Source organism: Tiliqua scincoides, chromosome 4 (genome assembly GCF_035046505.1).
Source record: "Tiliqua scincoides isolate rTilSci1 chromosome 4, rTilSci1.hap2, whole genome shotgun sequence".
Taxonomy (NCBI): Eukaryota; Metazoa; Chordata; class Lepidosauria; order Squamata; family Scincidae; genus Tiliqua; species Tiliqua scincoides.
The window spans coordinates 152,494,034-152,518,332 of record NC_089824.1 but is presented as its reverse complement, the minus strand read 5'-3'; the positions used below and the strand labels follow the sequence as shown (position 1 = coordinate 152,518,332).

Genomic DNA, 24,299 nt, shown 5'->3' with positions numbered 1-24,299 from the left:
CCAGATCCTGGATAGACTCTGATGAGGGTATAGCAGGTATATGAATGAAAGGTCCATAGGGTTTGTGCCCAAGGGTCCTCCAAAGCTGGCTTCAACTCTGCATATAAAATACCTGATCTTGAACCTTCTCTAGATTTTCCCAACCATTCAAAAATAGGTATGTCCCTTAGGCTGAAATCCTATCCACACTTACCTGAGAGTAAGCTCCACTGACTGTAATGGGACTTCTGAGTAGACATGAATAGGATTGGGCTGCCATATAACCTAATCTGTTTTTAACCTGTTGTAAGCTGCCGAGTCCCTTCGGGGAGAAAGGCGGGGTAAAAATAAAATATAATAATAATAATAATAATAATTGCTCCTTTTTATTTGAGTGGTGGACTGGATGAAGGCTATGAAATTGAAACTCAATCCAGGCACAATCTGCCTAGGAAAGTGGTGTTTGATATGTCCTGAATGAGGTTGCTCTCCCCCTGATGGATCAAGTTCACATCTTAGGGGTAATTGACCCAACTTCATCACTGGAGGCTCAGGTGTCTTTGATCACTCAGAGAATCTTTGACCATTATAAGCAGGTGTGCCAGCTGTGACCATTTCTGGACAGGGATAGCCTGGGCACAGTTATGCATGCTCTGGTAACCTCCAGCTGGATTATGCATCTGAAGACTGTCCAGAAACTGGGACTGGATGTTGGGATTACATCTCAAACAGCTGCACTGCTTCCTCATTCATATCTTTTGTCATGCTATTCTTGCGTCCTTGTCCTGTTTAAGATATTGCTATTTCAGATATCTTCTTATCCTCACTGTAATAGTTTATTTTTCGGTTTAGCTGTCCTCATATCTGGAAGACCTAACTGAAACATCATCATTCATGTCTTTCACAGTTATCTCTGTGGAGCACTTTGGTTGCCTAGTTTCAATCGTATGTGACCTAGTTTTTAGAGAGCCTGTACACATACAGCTCAAATTGACATCAATTGAATTTGTCAGTACACAACTGAAAATCGTACCTAGGATGTCCCAAATCAGCCATCCCAAATGAATGTGATGGAAGAAGACTGGTGGATGAACAAGATATGACACTGGGATTGTTTTTTGGTGCTGTAGGAAAAGTAAATCACTTCATTTATTATTTGAAATGAAACTTTAATGTAATTCACTTTGTAATGAAACTTTATTTCATTACAGCGGGGGGGGGGGTGTCTTAGGACTGGGTTTTATACCTGAGCTTGAGGCATGCAACTATACTGAGGGTCTCCCCACTTGAGTGCAGGGGCAGAATGTTTGACAGAGTTCTGAAAGCTTCCAAGGTCAGCTCTGCACATGCACAGAACTCTGTTACATGTGTCTGTACACATGAGAACTACTGTTACAGGTAAATATGATTGAAGAGTGTTGAGGAATAGAAAAACAGTTACAACTACTGTACTGCCTTTTTTATAACACCAGAAGAACAATAGTTCTTCATTAATCTATTTTTAATTGCTTATACGGTACTAGGTTTTGTATGGTTTGTATATAATATGTGTAATGACGCTGTTTACCTTAGATTTACATTTTAAAAAATTGTATCATTTTTAAGCAGGGCTTCTTTTGTACTTGTTAAAGGGCACAGAACACTTGTTCACAATGGTTAAACGGCCTTAAGAGCATCAAAGCTTTTCATCCAGGCAGGCTGATGTTAAATTATTAAGCAAGGGGAAAAAAATAAAATGTGTACAGCTGATGAGACATAAAATGCTGCTGGACAAGGTGGAAAAATCCTTGCAATCATGCTAGGCAAACATCATTTTCGCCCCATTTTTCCCCACCTGCTTAACATGCAGCCTAATGGAGCGTACTGATGAACTTGAAAGCTTGCACACAAGCCTCTTCTGTGACCTTTTAATTGGTCCTAATAAAGGTGATAATATCTTAGTGGTTTAATTTTGTTTGTTTGCTGGACTAATGGCCCAACACTGCTACCTCTGTGCAAGTGTTGGCCCAATTCTATCCAACTTTCCAGCACTGATGCAGCTGCAGTGCAGCCCTGTGGTAAGGGAACAAACATTTCCTTACCTTGAGGGGGCCTCTGAGACTGCCTCTCCACTGCAAAATGCAACACATGGATTGTTGGCATGGCTTTGTCAGTGCTGGAAATTTGGATAGGATTGGACCCTGTGTCTCTTCCACGCTGTCAGCTTAAGCCATTTCTGCCCAACATTGCATATATGCAACAAGGATCAAATGTGTACACCTGTGGGCTGGGCAGAAATGGGTTAAAACAGTCGTTTCCAAACTTTTTAGCACGGTACCCACTTTTTAAAAATGACACTCTATCGGGACCCAACTGAGGGGCCAATCCTATCCAACTTCCCAGTACTAATGCAACTCCAATGTAGCCCTGAGGTAACGGAACAACTGTTCCCATACCTTGAAGAGGGCTCTGTGACTGCCTCCCCACCACAGGATGCAACACGCGCCTCAAGGGCACAGCTACACCAGCACTGGAAAATTGGATTGGATGTGGCCATCAGTTTACCAGACCAAAGTTTTACCAGACCAGACCAGACCAAAGGAGATCTAGAAATAAATATTTTATTTTTTTATTTATAAGTACTAATAACCAGAAAAAGACCCCCAAACATTTATCTCCTGATATTGACACATGCTTGTAAACTGCAGGAGCTGAGCTCTTTGCAGGGTAATGAGCAGCTGCAGTGTCTGAGTTTTGAATAGCCTCAGGGCTTGAGGCAATTAATCACTTGATCTTTCCATCACCCTTTGGGGACCCACCAAAAATCAGGTCGCAACCCACAGTTTGGGAACCACTGGGTAAAAGCGAACAGTGTGCGAACGCCTTTCCTTCAGTCAATAATATTAATAATAATAAAACTTTATTTTTATCCTGCCCTTCTCCCAAAAAGGGACTCAGGGCGGCTAGGGCTCCAACAAATGTTGGAGATGTACGTATTTTGTCGAAGGCTGCAATCCTCGCCACACTTACCTGGGAGTAAGCCCCATTGACAGTAATGGCACTTACTTCTGAGTAGATATGCATAAGCTTGGGCTCAAAGTGTCACTCAGAGCCCAAGCCTATGCATGTCTACTCAGAAATAAGTGCCATTATGGTCAAAGGGGCTTACTCCCAGGTAAGTGCGGCTAGGACTGCAGCCTCAGAGCCCAAGCCTATGCATGTCTACTCAGAAGTAAGTGCCATTACAGTCAACGGGGCTACTCCCAGGTAAGTGTGGCTAGGACTGCAGCTTCTGTGAGGGAACCTGCGGAGGCAAGTTCATTCTGGGGACGAGGCAGCCACAAGATGGCTGCGCAGACGCCAAGGAGGCGAAGGAGCGGCCCCTCCCACTTCGCCAGGCTGATCCCTTTTCTGGCACTGGTGAGCGGGGCCAGCAAGAGCGCGCGAGGACTTTGGGACGGGTGGGTCAGAGAGGACGCCTTCCGGACTCTGCCTCGAGCGCTTCTGAGCGCTTCCGGCAGTTGGCGCCATAGCAACCCGCTCCTTTCGCTGCCCCACCCTCTCCTCCACAACCCTTTGTGATTGGATGAAGCGGCTCGTCACGCGGCCCAATAGGTGACGCCAGCCCGGTTTCTTGAGCCCGTGATTGGCTGCGTGCCCCGTCCAACACACAAAAGGAAGGCCCGCCCCCCCAGCACGGGGGCGCCTGGTGGATGGACGAGTGTCAATGTAGGTGACACGGCGGCGATACGCAACCTGCGCTTTGTTGTGGCCGTAAGTGAGGTTGGTGCATTGTGTCTTCCGTAGTGAGCGCAGCGGCGCGGCTGCTGAGGGGACAATCGCCGCCGCCACCGCCATGGAAGGGAAGCCGAACGACCAGCTGCTGTGCGACAGCCTCGTCCTCTGGGTAGGTGGTGGGGCAGCCGGTGGCCGGGCGAGGGAGCGGTGGCCGCCCCCTGGGACGCTCTCCTCCGGGCAGGCGCCTCCGGGGCCGCCTTGCCTGCCAGGCAGCCAGCCCCGGGTCGCCTCTCTGCGGCAGGTCGGTGGCTCTCAGCAGCAGCCGCCCTCTGCTGGGCGGCTCAGAGGAGCCACGCACAGCGCTGCGGCCCCAGGCAGCTGCAGCAGGAGGCCACCGAACAAAGTGGGGCTTGCTTCCAGGGGTGCCCGCGAGGTCATCTAGTCCAGTACTTCTCACCCAGTGGTGCGGGTGCCCGCAGTGGCACTTGAGGGGGCGTCTCCTGGGACCCCCCAGAACAGCAGTGCAACACCACGGCGGCAGGCTTGGCTGGCAGAGCTCCAGCCTGTGCTTCTTGCATGCCCCACACTGTTCCCCACCCCCCCTGCAGCCTTGCCTGCTACGGGGGACAGGTAGTGTGGCCGCTTCTTGTGGCTGTGGTCCAGAGTGGCTGCCTGAGGACCACTCCATGCTCCATCAGCAGTCATTTTGCAACAGAAGAAGCAGGGAACAGGAACTGCAAAATCGTGGGGCCGCCCACAAGAATACCTGCCCTTCTATGCCATTGTTTCTTTACCGGTGGTATGGGCATCACCAGTGGTACTTGAAGGGGTGATCTTCGCATAGAGGCCTGACAAGCACTTGCTGGAGATGCTCTAGATGGTGTTTCTCAACCAGTTGTGTGGGTATCAGCGGTGGGACTTGAGGTGATGCCTGGCAGTACTCATGGAACCCCTGGACACCTGCCGCCCAGCAGCAAGACCAGGAACACAACACAACAAACAGAGGTAGGAGGTTCCAAAGCATGCTTTTCCGCACCCAAAAAAGCCCTCCCGTCCACCATAGCCTCTTGCTGGTGGAAACCTCAAGGACTTGCTTTTTCCTGTTGAAAAATATCATGGAATATGCGTGCCCCATGCTTGCATTTCTTGTATTTTAAAATCAGCTGTTCTCCTGATGTGTGTTCTTTTGTGATCTTGCCAACTATACTTCCTTCACATCTCATTTGGCCTCACAACCCAGAAGTAACTGGCGATGACATCATCACCAGTTACTTCTGGTGATCCTCTAAATAGGTGGTCCATGTGAAGTGGTATGGCAGAGCATGTCAAACATTGAGAAGTAATGTCTTAGAGCAGTGTTTCTCATTGTTTGTTCTCTGCCATACCACTTCACATGGTCCCCCATCTGAAGCACCACCGAAAGTAATTGACGACGGCATCATTTGCCAGTTACTTCTGGGTTGGGAGGCGAGATGCAACAGGACAAACTCCAGTAAGAGGCTCAGGATGAAAGGGAGGGCTTTTTCTAATGCAGAGAAACATTCTTTGGAGCCTCCTACTGCTGTTTGTTGTGTCGTGTCCTGAGCAGCAGGTGTCCAGGGGTGTCCCATGAATACCGCCAGACACCACCTCAAGTACTACTGATGGTACCCATACCACTGGTTGAGAAACACTGTCCTAGAGTGTCCAGCAGGTGCTTGTTGAGCCTCTACTTGAAGATTTCCAGTAAGGGAGGAATCGCCACATCCTTTGGCAATCTTTTCCAGTGCTGAACCGCTCTCTCTGTCAAGGGTTTCTTCCTGATACCCAACCAGAATCACCTCTCTTGCAGTTTGTGCCCGTTTGATCTAGTTCTACTTTCAGAGAGGATTGAGAACAAATTTGCCCCTTCTTCCATATGACAGCCTTTCAGTTATTTGAAGAGCACCATCATATCCTCTCTCAGCCTTCTCTTCACTAGGCTGAAAATACCAATTTCTCTCAATCTTTTCTCAGAGGACTTGTTCTCTAGCCCTCTGATCATCCTTGTTGCTCTCCTCTGAACCTGCTTCAGTTTGGCTGCATCTGAAACCTGCAGCAGTGAAAGGGTTACCAGGTACAAAGGGGGGGAGCAGAGTGCCTATATCTTGTTTTGTGTATTGTATTGTATTGTATTGTATAGGTAGAAGAGGGAATTTTGGCAGGTGCTGCTCAACATGAAAGGGTTTAAAAAGCTGCACCTGCCAACATTCCCTCCTCTGTATAATGGTTAAAGATATAGACACTCTGTCCCCCTTTGTATCTGGTCATTCTTCCTTTGTATCTAGTCATCCTCTCTGTAAATTCAATATGGAGATCTAAATATGCCCTGCTGCCCCTTTGGTTTCTAGACCTGCCAAATTAGACTGAGGAGCTTAAGCTGTGCATTTACCTCCAGGCAGCCTGCAACATGGCAGCCTGTGGGTTGCACCAGTCTAGCACATCTCTCAAATGCTTGCCCAGTATCATGCCATCATTTTTATTGTACATATACATCTTTATTGTACATATATGCTACATAACGGACATCTGTTTCCCCGATATATCCATGCATTTGCCCATGTAGCTTCTGTTTTTACCTGTGCCTTCATTTTCCTTTTCTAAATACATTTGGCTCCTTCATCATACCATGTTCTAGGATTAATATTTCCTGTTACAGTTGAATGCTGGGCAGTATGCCCCCCCCCCCGTGCCTTCCTCTTGGTTACTCCTACATGAATACCTTTTCCAATTTGTTCACCCCCAGGGGGAAGTTTCAAGTTTCAACTGAAGATATTTTTGCACCTTAAATGCATCCTTGAGCTTCCCTCCTGCTGTTTAGTGGTGTATTTCTGTGTGTGTTAGTGGGGAAGAGGAAAAACTGTACATTTTTAGACAGTGTCGATTTCATATCTCCCCCTGCAAACTTGCCAATGTCAGTTCAAGGTTTGTGTGAAAGACCTGTTTCTGTAAATATCTTCTTTGAGGTTTTCCTCACCCCTTTAAACACTCTTCTTCTGTAAGTCTTTCTTCTTGTCTTTTATTCTTATGTAAAATATCTTCTCAATGCATGCACCCCTTGAAAACTGTGAAGGAGAAATCTCTCCAAGTGGAATACTCAGGCTCAAAATAACAAATACTATGTCTGCATGGCAAGTGTTATCCAGTATGGATAATTTCAGTGGATGTAAATGTGCTTCTGGCTGCGGACCTAGGCATGCTTACCTCTGAGTAAGTCTCATTGAGCTCCTTGACCCAGATATTTGAGTACATATGCAAAATATCAAGCAACAAATCTTATTAGCGCTTGGGCTGCAAGTTCTGTAGTTCATATTGTCCTAAATATGGCATTTCTTTAAAATCTTGCTGTAAGTCACTTTGTTCAAAGAAAAGCAGCTCTGTCTGTGATGTACTTTTATTTGCTCAAACTCTGTCCCTCTCAGAAGCATCAGAGTTGTTTTCTGGAGAAATGGAAAAAATTCCATCTTCTTGCACTCTTGATGGTGAAAATATATTGGGGATAGACTACAAATATGAGCACATCACTTTACCTGATAGGTAGTGTTCTGTTATGCTTTCGTTCCCTAAACCAGCTTTTTAGAAATCGGACAAGCCCGTATTCATTAAGGCTGTCATGCACTTTCAGTCTCTTATAAAATGCTGTTGGTTGATATAAAAAACAAGAAATATTACTTTACTACCTAGCAACATTTGTATACTTCTGGATTCTAATTAAAAACAAAAAATATATAGATTGTTTTATTGAGACTGAAAGGTCTCAATAAGGGTATAAACAAGTCTGATATGCAGTCTAATCCTATCTTTACCTAGGATGTCAGCCCTACAGAATTCAATGGGATTTTTTTCTCCCAAATAAGTATGTGCAGGATTGCAGCTATTCAGCTTAATACTTATGCTTGATTATTTTGACGTACTTCCCTATAAGTACATGTAAGTATGTTGAGAACTGCAGCTTACGACACAATCCTGCCCAATTTTCCAGCACTGATGCAGTCACAATGTAGCCCTGAGGTAAGGGAACAAAAGTTTCCTTATCTGGAGGACGCCTCCGTGATTGCCCCCCACCCCAGGATGAAGTACTTGCCTTGTTGGCATGGCTGCATCAGCGCTGGAAAGTTGGATAGGATTGGACCCCGAGTTCCTTTTCCTGTTTCTTTGTTAAAATGAAAATATTTTGCTGGAATTATATTGCTGCGGTGCCTGTTCATAGAAGGATCTTAATTTCTTTCTCCTACATAATAAGGAAGTTGTGTTCAGGCAATGCTGTTTTACTTGATCAAAACCAAAGGTTATTGCAATAATGCTTCACCTCTAATAAGCAACTGGGTAGTCAAAGGTGGACAGTAACAATGGGAACTGTATTCAGGTTAAGCTACGCTTGGGCAAAGTCCAGTGTAAATGTGTATTAAATGATCTCTGTGGCAGGAAGCAGCAACTCTACACATGTATAAGCTACAAACAGAGATATTGGTCATGCATTTATCCAGAAAATATAAACGATAGTACCTTCAGGTTTTTTCTCTGCCACAAATGCAAAACACATTGATCAGCTGGAAATTTAGAGATAAAGGCATGGTCTGAAAAATTATTTATACAGGGTTTTTTTTTTTTTTTTGCGAAAATAGAATGTAAAATACAGCAGTTACACTGATTGACTTTGATTATTTTGTTGAGTATGGTCATTCTTAATTTCCATTCTCCTGTATGGTCTTATTATCTGCAAATTGTTAAATTATTTTGATATGCCAAAAAAGGTTACAGTCCATGGAATAAAATTTGCTTTATATCTTCCTTAATAAGACAAATACTAAGATGTTGATTAATATGCCATAAGTCAATGTATTTGCACACTGCATGTTCCAGTGTACACAAGCATACTTTTACTTGGAAATTTATTTACTCACATCTGACAGAGTTTTATCCAGTAAATGAACATAACTTTACAAACTCGTGCCATCATGGTAGGGAGCCCAATATTTGCTGTCAATAGAGCAGTTGGTATTCCTCAGTTTCTGAACACTTTGATCCCAACAGAGCAGCTGGTGTTCCTCAAGAGATTGAAAGACCTCTAAGAAATCAGCTTTGGATGACCTCTAGATTGTCCACTTTTTCTGAAGTCCAGACCATAGCACCATGATTAATTTGGATTATAGCCTTCCCCACAAAAATTTTAATAGCACATGTCGCCAAATCCTACCAGCCACCACCTCTTACCATATGACAAATTCAAAGTAGCCTATACAGTTTTGGAGGCCTTTAGAATAAATGCTTAGCTGACCTTAAAACCAAGAATTCCTTGCCATTCAAGGGAGAGATGGCCCAAATACTTAAAATTTCTAACTGAATTTGGCGGTCAACAATTAACTCAAAGGTTTTTAAACATGGTGTCACTGTGATCTCCCTCCAAAATGTTATGAACCATCACTACCACCCCAAATCACACTGACGCACAGTATACTGGCCAACATAAACCAGTTGTCCCCATCCATTCTCCTCACCTGGAAGATGGGGTGGAATGCTCTTGGAGTTGTCTACATGGCATAGGAAAGAAAGAGGGCAGGGACAGGCAGGTGCTGTCAGGATAGCCACCAAGCAGACAGTCAATGCATTTGCATAACAATATTTTATTTTTAGTTCTTCAGAGCTTTGTAACACCCAGAAGGTCACAACCCACACTTTGAGAACTCCTACATTAAACAAGATAATCTTAGCTTTATTATAAGAAATAGTGTTAAGATAGCTCCAAACTGTGTGTATTGCGTTATAAATATAAGAGGTTGAGAGAGAAGGAAGTAGGTCTAGTGCTTTCAAATTCACCCATATAGATGCATTTTTGAGATACTAATGGAAGTATAACGTAACTTAAAATTAATAAGCAAAAGCTATCGCACATTATTAAACATGATTTTTCCTTCCATTTTTTCATGCCCAATTAACAGTAACCCACCAGAATCAAAATACTGTCAAACTAATAGTGCCCCGCCAATTAAAATTGGTCCCAACTGATTAAGCAAGTAAATACATTGAAAGGATTCTGCAGAAGGGCAGAATTATTTTGGGAGTGTCCTTTAAAGGGTGCAACCCTATGCATGTCTACTCAGAAGTAAATTCCATTATAGTCAATAGGGCTTACTCCAGGTAAGTGTGAATAGGATTTCAGTCCAAGTCATAACTGTTGCATCATTGCTACTTGGCTCAAAAGAGGGGCTATATCTCAGTCAAAGATCACCTGCTTTCATGCAGAAGATCCCAGGCTCAATTTGTACATCTTCAGGTGTAGAGAAGATTTCCTGTCATCTTGGAGAGCTTTTGCCAGTCAGTGATGATGGTAGTAGGCTAGGTGGGCCAATATGCAACTTCCTATGAAACATGCTAAGATTGCTCTTAATTTTTTTTGCTTTTAAATTATCAGGACATTTGTTTGTGTCCTTCAACCCAAAATCCAGCTGGTAAACTGAGGACTTGTGTCTGTGCTCTACCATCATGTCACCAGAGCTTGTTAGAGGGCAGTATGCATGTGCAGCTCTTGGTCTTCCATATGGCTTTTTTCTTTAAAAATATTTTTCTGTATAGCTGAGGAGTCTCCTACCCTGTTTCCCCAAAAATAAGACCTACCCCGAAGATAAGACCTAGTTGTGATCAGGGCCAGGGGGTGGGGGTGGAAGGGGTCCTCGGGCGGGGGCGGGTGAACAACGTGACTGGGAATGCTGCACTCCTGTGCGTGCCACCTAGAAAGCGCCTGCTGTGCTGCCTTTGGCAGAGGACACTGTGGAGGAGCTGAGGTGGGAAACAGCAAGCGAGGCAACCCTGCCTATCAGGCTCTGAGGCTCTCCACACTTTCCAGGGAGTAAGTTCCATTAACTATAAAGGGACTGACTTCTGAGTAGACAGGCATCCTCCTGGGCGCTGAGCAGATACCCTCTCCACACTTTCCAAGGAGTTAAGTCCCATTAACTATAAGGGGACGGACTTCAGAAAAAAATAAGATGTACCCTGAAAATAAGACCTAGTGTGTTTTGTTTTGTTTGAGCCAAAAAAAAATATAAGACAGTGTCTTATTTTCAGGGAAACATAGTAGCTATCAGGACTGACCCCTTTCTTTTTGTATGGCCCTATTTCACTGCTCAACACAGTGCTGTCTCTTTGCTGTCAGATGGAATGATTGTTTCTTGCTGTTTCATACAGGCTGGGCATCCCTTTTCCAAAGTGCTTGGGTCCAGAAGCATTTTGGATATTCAATTTTTCCATATTTTGGCATATACATAATGAGAGATCTTGAGGATGGGGCTCAAGTCTAAACACAGGATTCATTTATGTTTCATATACCCGTTATACACATAGCCTGAAGGTAATTTTATACAATATTTTTAATAATTTTGTGTGTGAAACAAGGTTTGTGCATGAATCACAGATTGTGATTTTATTTTTTTAGGCAAAAAGTTTTTTAAAAGTCTTGTTGGTGTTCAAAAAAGTTATGTATTTTGGAATATTCTGTATTTTGGAATCCCAGATAAGGGATAGCCAACCTGTATAGGTTTTTTCACAATGTTCCCCTCCCCAATTCTTCAGTCAATACTGGTTTGTGAGAGCAGAACATTAAATATACAACCATATTCTGCACCAGTCTGTGCAGCTTTAATGCTTTTTAATGATTTGCTTTTGATGAGAAAAGGAATGAAGTGCTTTCTGTTTGGGGGGATTCCTAATGGGCAACTGGGAACTCCTGAGGCTTTGCATTTAGCATAGTCCAACACTGTCTAAAAACCTGTCTCTATTAATTGGTGCCATTATGGAGGAAAATTTGAGGCATCTTCTCTGTATCTGCTGTGCTAAAAGTTATCTGTTGGTTAGAGGCGAATTTCCCTGTTTCACCTTGGCTTCACTATGAAAACAAATCAGGCACCTGAAGTTACTACCATCAATTTCTCTCCTAGTTCTCAAAATCAGGTTTTGTACCTCATTTCTTTTCAGCTGGTACAGCTAAAAATTTGGCCTATATCTTCTGCTAGATAGGAACTAAACAAGAAAATTAAAAAGGCCGGTTCAATACTGGAGAACATGAACTGGAGAAAGGAATCTGGGAAGACAATGAACAAAAAGCAATATGGTCTGAGTTGACTAAGAACAGACAAGCCTCTGTAGACCAGGAATGCTGGGAAGACCAGAATATTGGAAGCTTTTGAGGCGGGGGAAGGCAGGAGGAAGACAGGGACTCATCAAAAAACGTGTTTTTGCATGACAAGTTGAGTCAGTTTGAGTCGGGTGCCCATCCTTGTCCTTAGGCATTTATGTGTGAGTTGCTACTCACTGGGTGGGGTAAGAGCGGGGAGGAGGGCAGTTCAGCCCTGGGGGGATGGGGATGGCACCAGAGGTTTCAGCCACATCCTATCCCTCCCTCTAACTCCTGAAAACCCTACATGAGGCGTCTCAGTTCTTTGCCAGCTGTTGAGCAGGCCCAGACATGAGTGGACCTGTTGAAGCTGCTGGAGCTTGACATGAGGTAAGAGAACAGTTGTTCTCTGGCTGCCTCCCTGGCCCCATGGGTTACCACGGTGGCCGTTTTTGGTGCTGCTGTACCGCAGCATGGGTAGCTGATTAGAACCAGTCATTAAAGGGCTGCAAGAGCCTGGTTATATATAGGATCACTTAACAGTTACGCCTTAACTGTTCAAAGTTCAAGTATACACTTTTGCTCTATAAATCTAAAACATGTTGGAGGACCATGTGACTTGTAATTTAAAAAGAAAAAAAAGTTCTTGCAGGAATGATGTCAGTGCACTCCTGATGTAAGCAGCGTCCTTTAGCACCAGTTAGAATTTAGTTTGTCTTTGTATGTACATGTCCTGAGTGACTAGAACTGTTCTAGCTGAATCTTGAAAGTAGCTGAATCTTGAAAGGGCCATTGAGTCGGCACATCCCACCTCACCAGGGTTACCGTGTCTGTAATACAGTAGAGAGATTCCCCAATAATGGAAGCAAGGAAAGAGATGACATCTGACTTCTAGAACTATGCTTCTAATATTGCTGCAGTTTAACTTATTTATGCAAAAATTATTTTTCACTTCTATTTGTCTCTCATGACTGTCCTAACCATTCACTGTTTACAATTCTGTAATGTCTTAAAACTAAAGAGATGACAATAATGACCAAAAATCAAATGAGTGGTTTAACTAACTCTGTTCCATTACCTTTAAAACTGTCAGTTTTCCACTTCATAAGAGCCTTTATTTTCTTGTGGGTACATAAGAAACTCTTTAAAATTAATTTTTTAAATTAAAAAAATATTTTTAAACCATTATTATACAGGCATGTTTTAAAATATTGTTATGATTCAGCCATGTTATACAGGTGTACAATTCTAGGGGCTCAAGTTGCACATTGAGGTGCATATCATTAGATACACCTCAAAGCTTTCTCTCATTTATATTGCAAAATAGAAATCTTTATTTGGCTATCAAGGAACAATAACTGTTATCCACTTGTAATTAAAGTAGAATACAGTAGATAGACTTTACGTTCTTTTTGAACATTGCTGAAACAGCAAAATCGCTGGAACCCATTCTCTTTGTGATTTGTGGCTTCAGTAGAAAACTACGTTGAGAAGAGAAACTTTTGTTGTTTTACTCTTAAAATGACTATTGCACTTAAAGTAAGTATCTATCTTGTCACTAGCTGAGCATGACCTGTTTTTAACAAAACAGCAGTTTCTTGGTGGTGCAGAATATAAAACCTTTGTGTCTTTGCTTTTGGAAGTGCATTCAGTGAGCCACATCTCCATAGTGTGCACTGTAAGGGTTATGCTTTTAATAGCCTTTACTTGTCTGGTTATACTTAAAATACAATTACTTTTTTCTTCCTTTTTTTTTTTTAAAGATACTCTTTTTATGTGTACTTATGGGTGAACAGTGATACAGCCCTTATGGGTGACTAACCCCAAAGTCAAATTAGTAAATGCAGAGCTTAAAGATGTGGCTTCCTGTATGTGGTGACAGTGGGTAAACCTATGCTGTTTGCTTTGAATGCAGACTTCAACAGTTTTCTTTTGAAGGAAACTGTTGTAACATAGCATGAACTTCACTCATTTATTGTCATTTATTGTCTTCTCAGAGGCAAACGACACGTCACAGAAACAATTCAGTCACAGGAAAATCAAAATTCAGAATAGTATTCAGCTGGTCTGTCTAAGAAAATCAGGCTTCCCCTTCTTATAATCTAAGCAACAGATGATCTATGCTTTTCTTGGCTAATGACTCTAGTTGTGTACTAATCCTAATTTGCTCCTTCTATTCAAGGAGATACCAGTTTATATAAAGAACAATTGCCTCCCATAGGCTTTGTTTGCAGCCTTGGTTTTAGAAATCAGCAATCTTGCACAACCTGGCCTGAGTCCCACCAAATGTAATGGACTTACTTTTGAGGCAATGTGTATAGAATTTGGTTTTCTGTTTTGTGCTATGGGAGAAACAGGAGATGAAGTTTAAGGATTTCTCACAGAGCAGCAGGCCTTCTGACTTCCTCCCAATCCTCCTGCCAGATATCTCATGTCAGTACCAACATGAGCGGTGCTTATTGTTTCTGTCTTATTATCTGTGTGGGTGGATTCTGGAAGAAAAAGCACCTGCCTTTCCTTGGAATAGTTTCCAGTTGAAGCTGATGCTCATGCTTTTGGCTTGGCTGTACATCTATAAGTGTCTTTAAGGCACAGAGCAGCCATTGGATACAGAGTGTTAAGTGTTGAGCTGAAATCCAGTTTTGGTTCATTTATATAAATTCCTATTTCACTATATACATTTCTGTTTCTCTTTGGTCACAATCCCAGCTTGCACTGGAACAGGGAGGCCAACTGACCTGTGCTGTATCCAGTGCAGGTAGGGAGGCAGCTGGAGCGCAACTCGGAGTAAGGGGCTATTTATGCTCTTACCCTGTGTCATGCGCCAACCAGGCTCCAACCAATATACGTGCTGCTGTCGTCTTCAGTGGTTGAAAGTCAGAACTGTGATCACAAGCAATTCTGCATGTAGCACATTACTGTAATCAAACTGAGAAGCGAAACACAGAATGGTCAGAATAGCCTTGAAAATTATTATTACAGGCATTCCCTGCTATCAGCGGAGGATACGTTCCCCTCCCCCACGGATACTGGAAACCTTGGATAAATATAAACGATATACTGACTTCCCTGTTTTTATAACATGATTGTCTTGTTATACTGATTTCCTTGTTCTTAAGTAAGCAGTGGCTCTTATTTCTTCTTCTAAGGAGTAATTTTTCTGTCTTTTCAATAATACTTTATATTTTCCTTGAGATATTTCATGTGAAACATCCTGAACAATCTCTATAATACTTATATGAGCCTCATGTGGATTTCAGGGTCCACTGAGCTCTGAACACGACCAGAGTCTTGCTCCAGTCATGTCCGGAGCTGTTCTGAGGCCTGTGGAGGCTGTGCGCGGCCTTCACGGGCCTCAGAAAGACCTCTGGAAAGTGTCAGAAGGCAAAACCAGAAGTTGCTTTCCAATGCTTTTGGGGGCCTTTCTGAGGCCTACAGAGGTCCTAGAAGGGCATCTCTGGTTTTCAAAAACCTCTACAGGCCTCAGAAGAGCCTCCAAAGGCTTTAAGTTGGGCCAAGTGTGACTCAGTGGTGGGTGTCCAGAGGACCTGTGTTGAGTCAAATCCACGGGTCAAAAATGTGTAGATAAGTAGGCTCAACTTGTACTCCCATATTGCAGAGAAGGGAAGTTGCAGCACAGGAATTCTGGAATCCCTACAGCCACTTACTAAGTTCATGTGGAAATGAAATTTGAGTGAGTGACTATTTAGCTGTTAGCCAAAATTCTACACAAGCTGTCTTACCAAATAGCCTTTTTATTACATGACTAGTCTTACACTTCTTAAACTTTATGATGCTTTTGAAAACAAGACTTCTTTAGTCACTCTGTACATGTGACCATCTATTTAAGTGTAAACTGTTCAACGTACCTGAAAGTATTACTCGGTATTAACCAGGTAGATTGTAGATTTCTTGGACTTCCTTATCCATCTTGCTTTTTATGCCAGCCAAAGTCTAAATGAGAGAATCCTTTTCATAAGGTTTCTTCAGAGCAGCTATTTTCAACATTTCTCATCTCATGGCACACTGATGAGGCGCTAAAATTGTCAATCAGTTTTTTGACAATTGACAAGGTGCACTGCACTGCTGGCTGGGGGCTCACATCCCTCAGTGGTCCTACTAACACATCACTCTTCCCCAAACTCCCATGGGGCACCTGCAGTACAGTCATGGTACACCAGTGTGCCACAGCACAGTTGTTGAAAATTGCTGCTATAGAATATGGTTTGCTCACCATGGAGTAGTAAATATTTTTCCGCTGACTATTCATGTATGGATTGGTTCTGGGATGAGTAAAAATTGGTTCCAGGGAAATAATTGGGAAGACCCAGCACTCAGTCATCCCTAAAGCACACAGAAATATGGAGGTGGGCAACCCCAAAAAAAAGTTTTATGCAACGCTGACTTTAATAATTTTGCTTCTTTCTGAATTTGATAGGACCAGTTATATTCATTTTCACTCTCTCTAGTTACAGACCTTTAATACTGCTGAATCCTGCAAAGAAGTTCAGGACTTCACTAATGGTGTTGCCATGGCCCAAGTACTTCATGAAATGTAAGTTATTTCAAATATGTATATACTTGGGTAGAAGTTGAAAAATTTATGCGTAAAAATTAACCCTGAAAACCTGGGTCGACTTATGCATGGGACAATACAGTAAGTGAAGCTTTTGAGAGCAGCTGTCTGGTGAAGTGGGTGGGGGTGGGATTGGGCTGAGAAGCAGGACATGGGGGGTGAAGGAAAAAAGGAGTACAGGTCCAGCCTTGTTATACATGAATTTTTTTTATACACAGACTCAACACAAATGGCCCCTGCAAATGAGAAGAGGAGAAGGGCCCCTGCAAATGATCCCTGGAGAAGGGAAAAAATGCACCTTTTAAAATCATAGTTTAAAAAACTGCTTTTTACTGTTTTAGAGACAGTCATGCAAGTGATTACAGGTATAACCTAAGTATCCACAGATTTTTCTATCTCAAAGTTGATGAGAAGGGCCCTTTAAATTAGAGGAAAGCTTCACTCCTTCCTTCCCCCTGAGCACGTGAAAGAAGGCTAAATGGCAACGATTATCATCACCTCCATTCTTTCCCCCTTGCTGGGGCTCCTGTTGAAGGAAGGGATTGCTGCCTCCTAGTGAAGCCTAAGCACCTGGACAGACACTGATGGCCTCTGTGTGCATTACAAAGGCTGTTTTTAAATCACCAGACCAAAGAAACTTAATCCTAACCCCTTATGTCAGTGCTTTCCAGCACTAACATAAGGGCAATGCAGTTCTGAGGTAAGGGTACAAACATTCCCTTACTTTGAGGAGGCCTCCATGAGTGACAGCCAACTGCAGGATGCAGCACACATCCCATTGGCACAGCTATGCCAGTGCTGGAAAGCACTGACATAAGGGGTTAGCATTGCACCCTTTGTTTTTTAAATTGATTTGCTGTAGTGCGTTTTTTGCCATCCATGTGAGTTCTTGGAACGGAACCCTCGTGAATAATGAGACTCAACCTGTAATTTTACTTACCAGTAATTACAGTATTCTGAGGCAGCTGTTTTAATTTCTTCCCCAAACAGGAAGAGAAGTGAAGGCACTTACGGGAATTGTAGTCTGCATGAGGGTTGCTGCTATGGAAGTGCAGCACTGTATTCCTCACAAAGCCTACAACTCCCATAAACACCTTTATCTTCCAGTTTGAAGAAGGTAAAACGCCTCCTTTTTTTCTCTTTTTGCTGCCACTTCAAAACAATTCCTGGTAAATCAGTTTCAAAAAATTTCACATACCCCTAAGTCCCCCCCCCCCCACAACTTATCCGAAGGTCTTAGAAAATTCCATTATTTTGGCTCAAAAACCTGCCCTCGATTGATCTGTGAGTTCGACTTATAGACAAGTATCTGCAGTTTTTAAATCACTTTGATTTTTTAATCTTATATAGTCTTTCTGTTGGAGCCAGGCGTTATTAAGTGCTGCACTTATGGGACCCCAGTTTCATAACAGAGTACATGCTTTGCATGTGGAAGGTCCTAGAAACTCCAGTCAAAAGATTCTCTGGTAGCAGGGCTGGGAAAGCAGGGCTGTGACTGACATGTTGGAGAACAGCTGTCAGTAAAAAAGAATGGTGCCAGGCTGGGCACCCCCAATGCCTTATAAGGCATTAAAAACTTCTCTTCTGGTTTCATGGAGAAACCGGAAGTGACTTTTTTTAGCTCTAGGGCTTGGTCTGAGCCCAGCAGAGGCTACAGGCGGATGTCCACAGCCTCTGCTGGCTCAGAGGACCCTCCGGAGGCAACAGGAGCTCCAATCTGCGAGTATGGGATACAGGGGGACCCCCTGTATATGCTTGATAAGCCCTCTTTGCTACATGCTTTTTTGTTTGAAATAGGATTGGACCTCTGTTGTGAGTTTTAATAGTTTTTTAAATAATATTTCAATAAGTTCAAATTTATTTTATTTTAGTGATGCTGCCTGGTTTGATGAAGCTTGGCTAAGCCGCATTAAAGAAGACGTTGGTGACAATTGGAGAATAAAGGTAGTAGAAAACATTTGTACTTTTCTACATAGGATTAGATTACAGATGTCAAACTCTAAACAGAAATGAAATTCACATTCTTGGATGCAGTTTTTAGTACAATTCTGTGTAAGTGCTAGGAGTGGGGGATTAACAGCTTTCTCCTTGTGTCATTAACCTGATTTAAAACCCTACCACCACCACAAACTCTTCTCATAGTGGAAAAGAGACAGGAAGATGTTTCTGCTGTAGGAATAATAGCAGCTTCATTGAATGAATCTGTGGATATGAGATCTGTGGATATGGGTCCCCTCCCCCTGTACTGCAGTGTTCTGTTATTGTAATGTTCACACATGTCATAGCGATCCAGTGAAGGCTGTGTGAGAAATGTAATGCTAAATTTCAGGTTTATGGAAATGTCGTCTTACATTTTCAGTCATAACCAGTATTTTCCATTAAACATTCTTAGGCCAGCAATTTGAAGAAGATTCTTCAAGGAATTATGGATTATTATCATGAGGTAAGGAGAGAAAACCAATTTTATTTTGCTAAAGTATCAAATATTTTGTTCACTTAAGTCAAAGCCTACACTTCAATTTACATTTGATCACCTCTTGCTGAAATGTTACTGAATGGATAAAATTTATTTTTCACATGTGTTGTACATGCAAAACCTGTTTGGCTGGGTGACTTCCATGCTCTATGACTAACTGGAAAGTCATTTTTCCTCTGAACTCTTGTGTAATCAGTTAAGATTGTAACAGAAGGTGTGTGAAAGGAAAATCCTTTTTTTTTTTTTTTTTTGTAAAGTGCTTGTTTTGCCTGTTCATTTCTTTTTTAAATTGTGTAGTATCATGCAATACATGCAGAATGCATATGCTTGTTGCCATGTTTGGATACTGTAGATTTTCAGCAGGAAGTTGCTGAGCTAAGAGCTGTGTACAAGAGTCATTACTGCAGCCTGCTTTGCATTTCCTCCCTGGAACCTCCTTTATCCAAATTCTTGCAGCCACTCCACTTTCTGCATATGTTGGTGCATTGGAGTTCCTGGCGTCAAACTCGACCCAATGTCATTGGTCCATGTACATCCTGATTGCTAGCATCAAACTAGATGTGACTTTAAACACATCACCTGTTCTTCTGCAACCTAATTTGTTTGTTCTTGTATATAGCAGCTATAGCCCTGTCCCTCTTGATCTAGACTACAAACACAGCAGAGGGTGTTAACCTTTCCCCTCTCCCTGGTGCTGATGAAAATTCAGTGACCCCCAAAGCTGCTGTCGGTCCATGAGGCAGGCAGCTATGGGTGCCAGTAACAGCTTCCCTGCTTGGCATTCCCAACCTCACTGTTACCACCTGCTTGGCCTCAGTCACCATGGAGACATCACATGGTGACAGATGTGGCTCAGCTTCCAACTTTTTGTATTGCATGTTTCTCATAAGCAGATTTTTTCCAAGATAGTTGTACACTTGTCACTGTGCAAATGTATTTCAGCAGGTTTTAAAAACTTATTTGATGCGTGCATGAGCAAAAAGCTGGGTTCTCTGGCTTCTTCCCATGCTTGTAACATACTCACCAACATCATTCCATAGCCATTCTAAAATCAGATTTCTGTATTTTGTTTTGTTTTCAATTCTGCAGTTTTTGGGTCAGCAGATTTCAGAAGATCTCCTTCCTGATTTAAACCGGATATCTGAACATTCAGATCCTATAGAGCTGGGCAGGTTACTTCAGCTTATCTTAGGTTGTGCAGTCAACTGTGAAAAGAAACAAGGTACAACATGCTCATAGTTAAATGTTTTCCTATGAATCAGTAACTCCCTAAGGCAGATTTCTAAACAATACAACGATTAGTAGATTACACAGAGAAATTGTGAAACACTTTGTGTTGGTTACACTGGAAGTGTTCACTCCCTTCATTTTATGAATTTAAAACATTTAAATGATAATTCTGTACTATATTTTTAAAGTAACTGCATCTGAATTCTTAGACATTGATTAAAACTTTTGGTTGGAAATCATAGTTTTCCTATTTATTACAAAAACAACCTTTTTAGAAATTCTTTTGCATTGCAGAACATATACAAGTGATTATGACACTAGAGGAGTCTGTCCAGCATGTTGTCATGGCTGCTATTCAAGAGGTAAGAAAATGAATTAATGCAATAAAATGTGATCACTTTCTCTGAAAGGGACCTGGCTCTCTAGAACTGTAGCAGTGATATTATGCAATTGGAAATCTTTGGTTATCTTCTCTACTCATACATAGCTAATTCAGAGCCTAATCCTATCCAGGTTTTCAGCACCAATGCAGCCCCAAGGTAAGGGAACAAATATTCCATTATCTTGAAGAGGCATCTATGACTGCCCCAACAAAGGATGCAACACACGCCCCATTGCATGGCTGCATCAGCACTAAAAAATTGGGCCCTCCGTTAGCTAAAGTGGTGATGAAAGTGTGGGCCCAGAACGTAGCAAACTTGAAATATATCTTGGATGTGGACCACTCAGAGAGTGCTTTCACCTCTCCCTTTGTTGTTTTCCTCCCTCTTCCTTCCTTACCACTTTCTTTTTTTATTTTAATTTTATTTTGTTGACTGTGCTTCCAAAGTTGCATTTAAGATGAGTTACTTGATCAAAATCTGTGTTTAGTGGCACTGTTTGGAGTTTTCCAGGAATTTGAGGTGAAAGGGAATATATGTGGCTGCTTATTAAGTATATTTTTTAAAAAAACAAATCACATAGGCATTTCAGCATATTTATCTAAATATAAATACATGTGCCAGATATACATGCCCTATTTTTAAATTTGTGTAGGAAAAAATATCAAGAAAAGTTTAAAAAAAACAAAACCTGCAACCAATTTGATCTTTACCAATCTGAATCAAACTGCTTATACTAGTCTGGTATCTCAGCAAAGAGGAAAACTGCTTTTAAATAGGCAAGCAGGAACTCTTTATAGTTTGTGTAACTATTATCTATAGCCAAACCTTTGTCTCGTGACTGAACGTGGTATATTGCATTTTACAAGTAGCAAGAAGGCCATTTCAACATGAGAAGATCTAGACTATGTTTTGTAGCGCACTAGCAGAATCTCATTGTTGCATGAAACCTCAGATGATTGTTTGCTGAGCCCTGTCAGCTGGAAGCTTTATTTGTGACACTTTTTTCATAGCATTGGTAAGTAATTAAATTTTAATTTTTTTTCTGCTGTTGCAGTTAATGAGCAAAGAAATAGTGGGCTTTGTTGCAAATGATTTGCCTGGTGATCTGGAGCAACAGGTAATTATGATGCGTAAGAAATGCCTTTATTATTATTATTATTATTAACAACAGTATTTATATACCACTTTTCAACTAAAAGTTCACAAAGCGGTTTAGAGAAAAATCAAATAACTAATGGCTCCCTGTCGCAAAAGGGTTCACAATCTAAAAAACTTAACTGTTAAAATTGGAAAAGATTAACTTACAATTAATTTATAGCCAGTGAACTTACCATTGTGTGCATCTATGCCATTTCTGGCTGGCCAAAGAGCCACACAAGGGAAGTTGTGATGGGAGGAAATGGGAGTTGCCTGCCACTTTGGAAAGCAGGGCCTATTTCAGGTATCTCACAGTCTATGACCCACCAGGGAACACCATTCTCCCTTGAAGGGAGTGACCCGGGAGTGTGTGCCCCAGTGGCAACACAAACCTGAAGTGAGCTCCAATCAGCTCCAAATCCCTCGGAGTTTGGGAACCTCTGATCTAAAGGCCTTTCCTATGTATTAATGTTGCCTGTTCAAGCCCTACTCTAATGAAAAACACCAAATGAAATTTAGCGAACACCTTCACAGGAAGCAAATTTGATGAACTAAATATTTGGAGATGGGGGTCACATTTCTTACACAATACTTCTTTTCCTTTTATATTTGTCTTTTTCAAGATCTAACTATAGTTTCCAAAGTGGGGGAGGCTGCTCTGTGCCCATTATAAGATCAGGAGAGAGGTGAATCTTTTGTATGTTACTAAATAACTGAGAGATAAAACTTTAATATTTTAAAGCTGAAAAGAACATTAGAGCAACTTAATGAAGTACTAGCAGAAAAAGAAGAACTGAAACAAAGATGTCAAGAATTAGACCTGCAGGTGAGCACTCTTTTTTCCTTAACTGTATTTCATCGAGAGAGGGTTCATCCATATGTAACATTTTTAAGTAGCTAAAATCTCATTCTCCCCCCCTCCCAACTGGGATGTTTACAAATTCTCTCCATGATTCACATATCTGCTCTGCTGCTCTCTGAGTGTTATGAAATGTTCTAGTGCCTACACAGTACCAATGTATTCATTGTAGACCCAGTCCTATCCAAGTTTTCCGCACCAATTCAGCCCCATGATAAGGGAACAAACATTCCCTTACATTGAGGAGGCCTGTCTGATGATGATGATGAAGGCTGCATCAGTGCTGGAACCTGTGGAAACTTGGTTAGCTTTGGACCCTAAGTATAGTAACTTCTGGCGCATTGTAAAATGTAGAGTAAAACCCTGAAAATACATTCCTAAATTTGTAGATCACAATAAATTCTGTACTGCTCACTGTCCTGTGAGGGACCTCTAAAACAATTTAATCATTCATAAATGCAGAATTATTAGATGAAACCTATATACACTCTTAGTTGGGAGTATTAAATTCAGGACATTTTTGCTATTAAGCATGTATAGGAACTGGATATGAATTCCTTTCTCTCTGATTTTAAGGGTGAGGGCATCAGCTGCAATTTCAGGTGCTCCTTTAAATACATTCATACACCATTCTTAACAAGACTAAACACTCTAGGAAAAAAGGTTATCTTATATAGATTTCTGTTTCTAGTAGTCTTGAATCCACAGTGATCCTCAACTATAGCTGTGCTTTATTGTCTCCAGTTGAACAGATGTAAATTTGACTAGTTTGATAAAAACAATGTTTGATAATGTGCTGATATACTGAAGTTTGATTTAAAAATCAAGAAAAATTAATGCTTTTTACTTAAACTAATTGTTAATAAATTCACTTAAGGTCTCAGTCTCCCATGATACTTTGCAAGAATTTAAGGAAGGTAGGTTTATTTTTGTTTCAGGAAAATGTAACAAGAGCACTTTGCATCTATGAACTAACATGTGACTTGCTCTGATGTTTGATATGATATTAAAATTAACACAGTGGCTTTCACTATAAAAACCTTAAGAGTTCTGTTCTTGTAATCTGTTGCTCTTTTATGACTGTTAATATACTGACTGTTGTGTTCCCATTTCTCAGTTAGCAAAACTCTTAGAAATTTGCCAAATGCATGTTCTTCTCTATAAGATGCTGGCTAGGTTTTTTTTAAATTTTCTTTTTTATGTTGCTGACTTATAGCTTCTGAAATGGCTTTTTGTCCAGACCGTTCACTCCTAAGTGTTAATTAGCAGTAAAAGAATTGTGCTACTTTTGTGTCAATATAAAAACCAGGAAATATTGTTCACTTTGTTAGTTTTCCTTGCCATTTTAATTTCTGCTTTCATAGTTTTCTAGAAACATTATCCATGTTGACCTAGTCAGGTCCAGCTTGTCAGGACAAGCAATTTCTGTGTCCTTATGCGAGGTGTGAATAAAGTTGGCTTGTTGGATCAGATAGGAGGTGATCTAGTCCAGCATTTCATTTCCAACTGTACCAGTGTTGTTGCCTCTTGGTATTCACAAGAAGGACGTAACAGCTGACTTTTCTTTGTGGTTTGTAATAGCTAATATACCATGGTATCTGTCCACAGAGCTTCCAATTAGCTATCATGGCTAATTGGATAATAATCAAGGATAACCTTGATTATGTTGCAAATCTGAGTCTCAGACACCAAGATCCACTCTCTCCTGTTCCTCCTCCCACTTGCCCCCTTACCCATCCCCAAATTCCCCCATTCTTCCACCTCCCTATTCCATTCTGCCACTCCCTGCCCCTGCTGCTAGTTCACCTTTGCTA

General features: G+C 41.7%; 1 protein-coding gene across 1 annotated transcript in view; it reads left to right on the top strand.

The window, feature by feature from the left end:
* The first annotated feature begins 3,735 nt into the window (after positions 1 to 3,735).
* Positions 3,736 to 24,299, top strand: part of HOOK1 (hook microtubule tethering protein 1) — a 38,208-nt gene continuing 17,644 nt past the window's right edge. Inside the window, exons 1-8 of the mRNA XM_066624300.1 lie at positions 3,736 to 3,865; positions 16,294 to 16,379; positions 18,272 to 18,344; positions 18,793 to 18,843; positions 19,966 to 20,098; positions 20,401 to 20,468; positions 21,544 to 21,606; positions 22,369 to 22,452. Of these exons, the coding sequence (XP_066480397.1) occupies positions 3,815 to 3,865; positions 16,294 to 16,379; positions 18,272 to 18,344; positions 18,793 to 18,843; positions 19,966 to 20,098; positions 20,401 to 20,468; positions 21,544 to 21,606; positions 22,369 to 22,452 (609 nt within the window). The 5' untranslated portion in view covers positions 3,736 to 3,814. The remainder of the gene's footprint in view (positions 3,866 to 16,293; positions 16,380 to 18,271; positions 18,345 to 18,792; positions 18,844 to 19,965; positions 20,099 to 20,400; positions 20,469 to 21,543; positions 21,607 to 22,368; positions 22,453 to 24,299) is intronic.